Below are 11,119 nucleotides of genomic sequence, written 5' to 3'. Positions count from 1 at the left end.
CCTCTTGTTATCACCCATCTTATCGGTGTGGGAATCAAATGTTGTTTCTGCATTTAGAACAAGATAAGATTCTTTTCTTTCAAGGTCTCACTATGTAAGTGAAGCAGTAGCAGAGGAGAGGCTTCGTTATGGGCATGGGAAGAGCCACAGCACAAAAAGTGCTTCCCATGGGGTCATTAATTGCATCCCCCTCCCCACCCCCCCACCCCCCCTCCAAAGGCTCTTTAATTACAAGGGGTTAATTAGGGGACCCTTTAAATGTTGGGGGGGGGGGGGGTGAGTTAATTTAAGGGGGAGGGGATCTCAATTATTGGGCTGATTTGGGTCATTAATCAGATTCCTGCCCCCCCAAAAGGCCCTTTAATTATAGGGTTGTAATTAGGGGTTCCCCCCCCCCCCCCAAAGGCCCTTTAATTACAAGGGGTTAATTAAGGGTCCCAGACCCATTAAATATGGGGAGGGGCCTCAATTTATGGGGGGGGGTCCCAATTTTGGGGGTGATTTGGGGTCATTAATTACATCCCCCCCCCCCCCAAAGGCTTCTAACAGTGATCCCGCGGGAGTCGGCCATGTTGGAGAGCAGAGGGTGGGCAGGAAAGCTCTTTCTTGCCGTGCCTTGCAGGCAGCCCGGCCCTCCCCCCTTGCACTTGCCATACCTGAACATGGAAGGTCTGGGCGATCTCTCCATCCACATCATAAATGAACGACCCCAGCAGAGTTTCGTTTTCGTCCTCATCCACTCCCTGAAAGACAAGAGATGATGGCGGTCACACTGAGGCAGGCCATGCCATAAAGAACACACCGAGGCCAAAGGTGGGAGCCATTCCAACCCTCCCTCGGTTCTGTCAGGATTGGAGCACAAAGGAGGGTGAAATTGAGTCAGGGCACGTGGAGCCAATTGCTCCCAGCTGCTCGGCCACAAAGAGCAGCAGAGGCCTTTGGAGACATGGAACCACCCCGAGGGACTCGGTGCCCTCAAACAGGATGCTCTGCAGCAGCCCAGCACTGAAATCTGGGAGCTCCCAACAGTATGGGGTCTCATGGGGCTCTGTGGGGTGGTTGTGGGCTCTATTGGGTTTCTATGGGGCCCTTATGGGGCTCTGTTGGGTGTCTGTGGGGCACCGTGTGTCTCTGTGGTGCTCTGTGAGCTCTTGTGTGGCTCTATGGGGTCTCACAGGGCTCTATGTGGCAGTTATGGGGCTCTGTTAGGTGTCTGTGGGGCCCTTATGGGGCTCTATGGGGTGTCTGTGGGCACCGTAAGGCTCTATGGTTCTTTATGATCTCTTGTGCAGCTCTATGGAGTCTTACAAGGCTCTTTGGGGCAGTTATGGGGCTCTGTTGGGTGTCTGTGGGGCACCATGAGGATCTTTGGTTCTCTATGAGCCCTTGTGTGACTCTATGGGGTCTTATGTTGTGGTTATGATGCTCTTTTAGGTGTCTTTGGGGCTCTATAGGGTTTCTATGGGCTCTTATGGGGCTCTATGAGCTCTATAGGGGTTCTATGGGCTCTTATGGGGCTCTATGAGCTCTATAGGGGTTCTATGGGCTCTTATGGGGCTCTATGAGCTCTATAGGGGTTCTATGGGCTCTTATGGGGCTCTATGAGCTCTATAGGGTTTCTATGGGCTCTTATGGGGCTCTATGAGCTCTATAGGGTTTCTATGGGCTCTTATGGGGCTCTATGAGCTCTATAGGGGTTCTATGGGCTCTTATGGGGCTCTATGAGCTCTATAGGGTTTCTATGGGCTCTTATGGGGCTCTATGAGCTCTATAGGTTTTCTATGGGCTCTTATGGGGCTCTATGAGCTCTATAGGGGTTCTATGGGCTCTTATGGGGCTCTATGGGCTCTATAGGGTTTCTATGGGCTCTTATGGGGCTCTATGAGCTCTATAGGGTTTCTATGGGCTCTTATGGGGCTCTATGAGCTCTATAGGGTTTCTATGGGCTCTTGTGGGGCTCTATGAGCTCTATAGGGGTTCTATGGGTTCTTATGGGGCTCTATGAGCTCTATAGGGGTTCTATGGGCTCTTATGGGGCTCTATGAGCTCTATAGGGGTTCTATGGGCTCTTATGGGGCTCAGTGGCAAAGCTGTTTCCTCGGGACCCTCCATTAGCAGCAGCAGGCAGAGCCTTACCAAGATGGCAAAGTCTCGGGGGGCGCTGCTGACATCCCCAGAGGGAGAGACCGCCTTGGAGACGTGCCACATGGTGACAGCCGTGGGCCAGATGTTCTCCGGCAGCTGGATGACTGCGTGGCCCCGAGAGCCTTGGAAAGCCCAGCAGCTGCCAGCAGAAACATCGGGCTGAAAGGAGAGAGACGCGTCCATCAGGCAAAGGATGGTGGGCAAGGAGCACAGACCTTGTCTGCTATGGGGCTGCCCGTCATGGAACGCTACTCAAGGGACGGGAGGGCAAGATGCAAAGGGTTGGACAACAGCTCTGGGCTCAGTTGCCTTTCTCTGCTTGCACAGAGCCGGCGGGGCAGCCCTCCCAGCATCTGTCAGCCCAGCACCCTCCCAACGCTGGTGTCAGTGATGGGAAGAGTGTGGGCTGAGCAGCAATGCTGGGCCAAAGGAAAGTGATGTGCAGCCAGAATGGGGTGAGGATGGAGGGGGGAAAGGACTGGGGGGAGGATGGGGAGGGAGAATGGGGAAAGGATGGGGGGAAAAAGGAAGGGGGGAAGGACTGGGGGAAGGAAGGGGGGAGGATGGTGGGAGGAGGGGGGGGACTGGGGGGGAAGGATGGGAAGGAAGAAAGGACTGGGGTGAGGAGATGGGGGAGCATGGGGGAAGGATGGGGGGGAAGGAGGGGAGGGAGGATGCAGGGAGGATGGGGGGGAAGGAAGGATTGGGGGAAGGAAGGATTGGGGGAAGGAGGGGGGGCCTCTATGGGGCTCTATGGGTGTCTGTGGGAAGAATGGGGGGAAGCAAGGCAGGGGAGCCCACAGTCACCACTTCTCCTGCCTTACCTGCAAGAGGGTCTCGGGGGGCTTCACGGAGGAAAAGAGGGGAGAAATCCAGGCTTTCCCACCGTAACTCTTGGTTGTCCTCTCCGCATCAACAGTGGCACCTGAAATCAAGATGGACAGACGTGCACTGGGACGGCCCAGAGACGAGCTGAAGGACTGAATGCTCATTGCCCAAAGCTCTTGGTGGGGCTCTGGGCTGCAGAATCCCCCTCGCTGTGTGTATGGGAACTGCTGAGTCCCGGCCTGAAGCACTGATTGGTATCAAAGCAATTGGTAGGGTAGCGAAGCTTGTCTACATACCCAAGGATTTCAGAGCCCAGTTGGGCATCCAGTAGCTGTTTTTCATGGCTGTCTCCATCGCCTGCCGTGTCAGCTGCAGAATTTCCTGGCAACAAACAGGGAATGGAGAGACAGCAGTGAGCACAAAGACAGGAGGTGGGTGTGAGCAGGGAGTCCTACCCAAGAGCTAAGGGAAGGCTGCGTGTCTTTCCAGGTGTGCCCTGATGAGCCACTGCGCTCCAGAGACACAGCAAAGATGGACTTTGGGCTCTGCCTGATCCCCTTGTTGCCAGCCTTGTGTCCGCTGCACAACAGCCTGGACAAGCAGTCAGATCGTGCCCTGAGCCAGCCAGGCCCTGCAGAGCTGCAGTTGCAGCTGGCCTGCAGAATGGCCCTTCCAGCTTAGAACCTGACACACAAGTCTCTTGGAAGGGGCCACGTCCAGCCTCCAAGCCAAGCCCAGCAGGTGCCTGGCTCAGCCCCATAGAAACGCATAGAGACCCAGAGACCCCATAAAGACCCATAGGGGCCCTATGAATACACATAGGGACCCATGGAGACACATAGAGACCTACAGAAACCCATAGGGGAACATTGAGATCCATACAGACCCCATAGGGAGCCATCGAGACCCACGGAGACACATCGAGACCCACAGAGACACGTAGAGACCCATAGAGAATACATACATACCCCATAAAGACCCATGGGGACCCTGTGAAGACTCCATAGGGAGCCATAGAGACACATAGAACCCCTGACTTGGGGCTCGGCCATGGGGGAATGCAGAGCTCTGCACAGAGCACCCTGATCCCAGCTTTACCAGCAGCAGCTCTCAGGGAGGGGAGCAGAGCAGCTCCAAGATGCTGGGGAGGCTGAGCCCCATAGCCAGGTGTGGGGCGGGCAGCCAGAGCACAGAGCTGTCCCTGTAAAAGGCTGAAAGGAAACAGGAGGGAGCAGTGCCATTACCTCTCTCTTGAGTCCGTGGATCCCGTTCTCTTCCAGGACATCAGAGAGTGACTCAGCAATGAGCTCCTTCCTGGCCGACAGCTGAACCCGTGGGTTCCTGAAGGCAAAGGCAAAGCAAGTCTTGTTCAGCCATGTCCACCCCGCAGGTCCATGTTCCAGTGCCACAAGGTGAAGGATTCCAGGGGGTTGTGCCCTTCCTTATCCCCCAGCCCCTTTCGTTCCTTGGCTTTGCCAAGGGCTGCCTTCACCGTACAGATGGGAAAGGCTGGAGCCCTGGGCACGAGGCGAAGGCGTGCATAGAGCACACAGCCAGCTGAGGCCACGCTACAGAGCCAGGTGAGTGGCAAGGAAGTGTCCTTACCCCATAGACAGGAGCTCCTGCCCAGGTCCTGCAGACACCACCTGGAAGAGAAAGGCATTGGATGGGAGGAAGCCATGGAAGGAGCACGGCCAGAGCTTCCAAAGGAGCTTCCCAGGGAAACGATGGCAGAATTTCCTGCTGCTTCCCAGCACTTTGCAGAGGACCGCGGCCCAATGTTGGGCTCTTCAGCCCTCCATTGCTGCAGAGCATCTGCTGCTTCTCCCCTTACTTTCCCATCCCTTCCAGACCCCCCAGTGCCACAGATGGCCCAAAGGCTCCTTCTTCCCATGCGCTGTTGCCTTCAGCCCGAGCTCTGTGCTGGGCGCTGGGAAGATGCTGCCACCCCAAAGCCCGCCCTGCTGCCAAGGCAGCCCCCAGCCTGGCTCCGTCTCAGCAGCGATGAGCCCATGGCCAAACTGTCCCCACGGAGGCAGAAGGGCAGAGCTTTGGTCTCTGCCGCACAGCGTAGCACTGACCTGCAGGGCGTTATTGCTCCACGCATACAGTATCCAAAGGAAGGCTCCAGCTGTGGGGGACATCGGTCAGGAGAGACCATTAGCTTGCCAGGCTGCTCTGAGCCCTGCAGCCCATTTCCCTCCTCCCAACCCAGCGGGGACACGCCGTGTGGGACAGTCCCGCTCCCCGTCTGTGCTGGGATGGCTTTGGCTGGGGAACACTCACCGGAAAGGACCGCTAGAGGCAGGACGGGAGTCCTCCTTCCTCTCTCTTGGGCAACACATTGCCTAAGGGAGAGATCAGATGGTGGTTATAAGGGCCCAGCGTGGGGACACACACGGTCTCCTGGGATCCCTTTAGCAGACGGCTGCCATGGGTTCCTCTGCCCAGCAGAGATGTGAGTCCAGGGGGGGCCCTTTAGCAAGAGCTGCTTAGTGCCACAGCACTAACACACAGCACAGGGCTTCCCCTCCCCGCATTCTGGGCCCTGCTGCACCCACCTGCCCAGCTGGGCTGGCATTTTGGCACCTTCACTCCTCTAACAGACACAGAGAAAGGCTTGCTCTCCTCCCAGGACACAAGCACCTCTTCTCCACTCGCCTGCTCCGCACTCCTCACGGGACTGCAGTGCTGCAGAGCTCTGCAGCGTGGCTCAGGAGGACGGCAGGTTCCGATGTCATAATGGCTGACAGCTGCCAAGGCCGAGTGACGCCTTCTATGAGCTCACAGGGTGTGCCCAGGAGGGACAGACCCCGTGGGTTTGCCCCCAGCCCAAGGCTGGAATACCCAGGAATAGCTCAGAGGAGCAACTTTGGATGCCCTGGTAAAGATGTCTGTGCCATTGCACAGCTGCTCCCGTCCTGGGCACGGACAGGCTGTGTGCTTCTGGTGGGGGCTGTGGGAGTCACAGACTCATAGAATGGCCTGGGTTGAAAAGGAACGTAATGACCATCCAGTTCCAACCCCCTGCTGTGTGCAGGGTCGCCAACCAGCAGCCCAGGCTGCCCAGAGCCACATCCAGCCTGGCCTTGAATGCCTGCAGGGATGGGGCATCCACAGCCTCCTTGGGCAACCTGTTCCAGTGCGTCACCACCCTCTGGGGGAAAAACCTCCTCCAGATATCCATCCTAAACCTCCCCTGTCTCAGTTTAAAACCATTCTCCCTTGTCCTGTCACTGCCCAACTCCGTCACATAGTTATCTGGATCAGTCTATGTCCATGACAGGGGGGTAGTAGGCCTTTGGGCTCCCTGGCCCCTCAAAATGGGAAGGGAAAGGGGTAGTGAGATGGGAGCTGGGCTAAGGAAACAAACAGAGCAGCGGCAACGATCTAAGGAGGAAGACTTACTTTACTAACTACGATGTCGGGATGCAAGATTACACAGTATAATACAATCTAATTGAACCCGAGTTCCTCTGGGCCGTGTAGTTCTTCTTCTCTGAGCTCCACAGGATGTGATGAGGTGGGATACCCATAGCAAAAGGTACAAATCCATGACAGCTTGGCTGGGGAGGAGTTCCCAGCTCCAGCGGTGCCTTCCATGGTGTTGCTGTGAAAGGGTGGATGAATTTGGAACCTGGAAATGCCAGTTTTGGGGGTTGGAGATGAAACCTGGGAGTGGGGAGAGGGTGGGGAAGGAGGATCCCTTGGGAATAGGGATGGAGAGGAATGGGCTTGGATTTCAGTGCCAAAGGGGTAATGTTGGCCCAAGGGGACACACAGCATCGTAGAACGAACCGCCCCTGGTGGGAACAAGGCCACAAAGCGCCATCTTCACCACTGATGGGAGGGGAGCTGCCAGTGGGTTACGGGCTGGTTCGGCCCGGTTCCGTGAGCAACAATGCAGAGGGATTTGTGAATCCATGGCTCCGGAAAGGGGAATCCGGGGACACCAAAACAACGAAACACAGCAGCAACGATCTGAGGAGAAAGAAAGTGATTTACTAAATATGGTATGGGAATGCACGGTAACACACTGTAATACCTTATAGTGAGGATTGAGATGCCACAGAGCCCCATAGAAACCCCATAGAGCGCCATAGAGACCCCATAGAGCCCCATAGAGACCCCATAGAGCCCCATAGGACCCTATAGAGCCCCCATAGAGTCCCATAGAGCCCCAATAGAGTCCCATAGAGCCCCATAGAGTCCCATAGAGACTCCATAGAGTCCCATAGAAACCCATAGAGCCCCATAGACACCCCATAGAGCCCCATAGAGTAACGCCGAGGGGAAACGCGCCTTCAGGTGGAGCAGCAGGGAAGAGAGCTGAAGGAAAAGGGATGTCAGATGTGCTACTGAGGCCTTACATGTATCATTGCCCCTAAGCAGGACTGAGAACAGCACAGCCAGCAGCCTGCTGGGGAATGCAGGAGTTCTTCTTCTCCAGTGCCCGCAGGATGAACTCTTTAGCTCCCAGTGCACTACATGGTGCTGTGGTGTGGGGTACCGATAACCAACAATCATCAGTGACATTCCACCCCTTGTTCCACATCACTGCAGCGTGTTTAATACACACAAACAAGAGACAGTCATTCACAAGCATTAAACACACGCACACACAAACCTATACGTGTGCATGGAATTACTGACTGCCCTCCCCCAACATCACATTCCCTTCTGGTGCACATTGAACAGCCCCATTTTTCTCCATCACCCAACAAGGGAACCCAGCCCCCTGAGCAAAAACAGATCCACAGAGAGGTTTTCCCTTCCAGAAGCTGGCAAGACCCAAACTGCTTTTCCCCGCATGTTCTTTACATGCCCTGCAGGGACCTCATCTCCCTCTGAAGGATGAAGGGGGCTGGATTGGCTAGGACCATCATGATTGACAGATCCTCTTGGATTGACCAACCGAGTGGCTTCTGCCCAACGCTTCTCCCAGTGCTTCAATGTTCCACCACCCATGGCTTTCAACATGGTTTTTAACAACCCATTTTGGCGTTCGGTTTCACCAGAAGCTGGTGCCTGGTAGGGGATGTGATAAATCCACTCCTTGCCATGATCTTTGGCCCAAGTATTTACGAGGACAATGTTGAAATGAGCCCCATTATCTGACTCGGTTCTTTCTGGAGTGCCATGTCACACAGAACTTGTTTCTTGAGACCTAATATGGTCTTTAGAGGGTAGCATGGGGTACTGCGTATGTTTCGAGCCACCCAGCGGTCGCCTCCACCATGGTAAGTACATAAGGATCTGGACGGGCTGGATGGCTGGGCTGAAGCCAATGGGATGAGGTTCAACAAGACCAAGATCCGGGTCCTGCCCTTTGGCCACAGCAACCCCAGGCAAAGCTCCAGGCGTGGGGCAGTGGCTGGAAGGCTGCGTAGAGGAACTGGACCTGGGGGCACTGGTCGATGCTCAGAGGAACAGGAGCCAGCGCTGTGCCCAGCAGGCCAAGAAGGCCAACGGCATCCCGGCTGTTATCAGAAACAGCATTGCCAGCAGGAACGGGGCAGTGATTGTCCCCCTGTACTCAGCTCTGGTGAGGCTGCACCTCCTGTGCTGTGTCCACTTTTGGGCCCCTCACCACATGGAAGACATCACGACCCCGGAATGTGTCCAGAGGAGGTGACTGCGGTCATCTGAAGGCTTGGTTGGTTGTTGGAGGGCTCCACTGATGGTCAGAGGTGTTCATTGACCATCAGAAGGCTTCACTGATCACCAGGGGGTGTCACTGGTCATCAGAGGGCTTCGTTTGTCGTCGGGAGATTGGAGGTGTCCATGGGAGGGGATACACAGTCCTTGTTCTAGGTGATGGAGTAGTGGTTGGGGCACTGACACAGTAGGAACGGGGCAGTGATTGTCCCCCTGTTCGCAGTCTCTGAAATCGAATCACTGACAAATCTTGACCCAAATGATGGCCTTGTCAAACTCCAAAATTTGGTTTCTGGCGTATTTTGACCCACATTGCGGCCTTCACACACTCCAAAATTGGATTTGTCGCATATTTTGACACGAGTTGTGAAGTTCTCACTCTCAGAAGTTGGGGCTGTGCCCCTATTTTGGCCCAATCTATGATGTTCTCAAGCTCCAAAATAGAGCTAATGACATATTCTAACAGAAATTGTGACACACTCTCACTCTGAAATTGATCTATTATGATCTATTTTGACCAGAATCGGCATGGCAGATATCATTTGTCGTGAAAAAACAAATGGGTTTTTCTAAAATTGCTCTGTTACAACAAACTAGAGCCAGGCGGACTGAAGAAATAGGAAAATCTCTCCGTCAACCCATCAGAATGCTCTGGCAATCGATGGAACTATTGGTGCTACAGATACAGCTCGATCTGCCATTACTGTCAGAGGTTGTGATAACAAATACAGCGTCACTGAAGAAACGGCTTCTTTGGTGCCACTGAAAGTCAAAAGTAAATCTCTGGACCTGTATGAAGCAATAAAAGCAACATTACAGTGATTTGCTTTATCCTTTGACAGCATCTCTGGCTCTCCAGCATCCCTTCCCACCCAAGCCTTTCCACGATTCTGTTTCCATGCTGTAAACGTGGAAACCTCAGCTGTGGCCTCCTGCTGCGTTAGATGAGTGCCAGTCCTCACCCACCACGACAGCGCACACAAGCCCAGGGGGAACCTGGCCCTGGCAGCAGAACAGATCTGCATCCTGGGGGGGACGTGAGGTCACAACGCCTGCCGTGCTCGATGAGGTCACAGTGCTCAGTGTGTGCACCCCAGGTGTTCCGTGCTGGCCCCGGCACTTGCTGTGGCTACAGCGGTGGTGGTGGCAGCATGGCACGAGTGTGGGGGGCCGTGTCCCCCGCCCGCCTTGCTCTCCTCCTCCTTCTGATGGCCATGTGTTCCAAGGAGACTTGTGCTGCACCGTGGCGAGCTCCAGCAGCAGGTGGGTGGGCAGAGATGGGACCAAGCGGCACCACAGGCCAGAGGTCCAGGCTCTTGTCCCTGTGGCCCCGTGCCTCACTGCCCCGGGGCTGCCTTTCCACAGGGGTTTGTTGGGTAGGGGGCCAGCAGCACCACAGGAGCAGGATGTGGGTTGTGGAAGCACCGCTCCCCCAGGGCTGTCTGAGCCCGGCCTTCACCCTGGAGATGCCCTATGGGAGAGCTCAGAAGCAGCGTGCTGGGAAAAGCGTGAGCATTTCTGCTACGGCTTCCTGGTGCTCCCACAGGCAAATCCCAGTTCCCAACAGAGACACCCAGCTGGAGCCCAGAGGAAGAAACAGGCATCGTTTCCTCTGGTGCTTTAGTGGGAGATCCAGCAGGGAGCTCCCAGTAAGAAAGCCCTGACGGGCTGTATACCCTTCCATGTGGTCCCAGAGGTGTGTTGCAAGTGGCCTGGAGAGGGCATCTGAAAAGCTGCTGAGTGCCAGGCTGCAGGACACCACGGTCATTCTGTAGCTTTGGCAATCACGGCCTGAGTCTCCCATCCCATTACCTGACCAGTCCCCAGTCACTAAGGGAGGAGGCGCAACACGCAGTGGGAACATCTCTCATCTGTTCTTGGTTTTAGGTGATGATGTTGGAGTTCCTTATCCAGATGTTTTGGTGGATACTGACCTTGTGCCTCAGGGGAAACCCAGAGGTAAGTTGTGTCTGTTTCCTTGAAGGCAGCAAAATGAGCTCTCTAATAGTTTGTTCAGGTACTTAAGAACCTCCAAAGGTCTTTCAAGTCTCCCTGTGCCTTAAAGGCCGTACACAGATCAGCTGTGAGTAGTTCTTTACTTGGAGAGTTGTCACATTGCAGTGGGAAGGCAGCCCTTGCCACTCTTTGGAGGAGAGAACCTTTGCCTTTGCTGTTTGGGCCATATCATTCCCCAACCTGCTGCCAGTCCTTGCAGGTCACTGCAGAAAAACCAGGCCCCAATGTGCAGTGGAAGCTCTCCTCACCTGTGTCTGATCACGCTTGTGCCTGCAGGCCCTCTTGGTGGATTACCAGAATGGAGTCCTGTCCCTGAGCCTGGGGTGGATGCCAGAGGTAAGTCACCAGTCTTCATCTCATCGTCTTTGCTCATATTTGGTTGTGGAAGTTTGGGTTCAGCTTTTGGCTGCCTGCTGGATTCTTCTCCATGAGAAGCTTGGGTAGGCACTGCTCCTTGGGTGCTGTGTGCTCC

General features: G+C 55.0%; 1 protein-coding gene across 1 annotated transcript; it reads right to left on the bottom strand.

The window, feature by feature from the left end:
- Positions 1–297: 297 nt before the first annotated feature.
- On the bottom strand, positions 298–6,363 carry LOC140264814 (sperm-associated antigen 4 protein-like). The gene is made up of 8 exons (XM_072360725.1): positions 5,535–6,363; positions 5,260–5,321; positions 4,769–5,104; positions 4,218–4,414; positions 3,270–3,354; positions 2,970–3,070; positions 2,137–2,304; positions 298–743 (listed from the first exon to the last, which is right to left on the bottom strand). The coding sequence occupies exons 1-8, from the start codon at positions 5,552–5,554 to the stop codon at positions 543–545; spliced, it is 1,170 nt and encodes a 389-aa protein (XP_072216826.1). The 5' UTR covers positions 5,555–6,363; the 3' UTR covers positions 298–542.
- Between the last annotated feature and the right edge of the window lie 4,756 nt (positions 6,364–11,119).

The sequence above is a fragment of the Excalfactoria chinensis genome, unplaced genomic scaffold, assembly GCF_039878825.1.
Source record: "Excalfactoria chinensis isolate bCotChi1 unplaced genomic scaffold, bCotChi1.hap2 Scaffold_324, whole genome shotgun sequence".
Lineage (NCBI taxonomy): Eukaryota > Metazoa > Chordata > Aves > Galliformes > Phasianidae > Excalfactoria > Excalfactoria chinensis.
The sequence above is the reverse complement of the archived record's forward strand: the minus strand, read 5'-3'. Positions and strand labels throughout refer to the sequence as shown.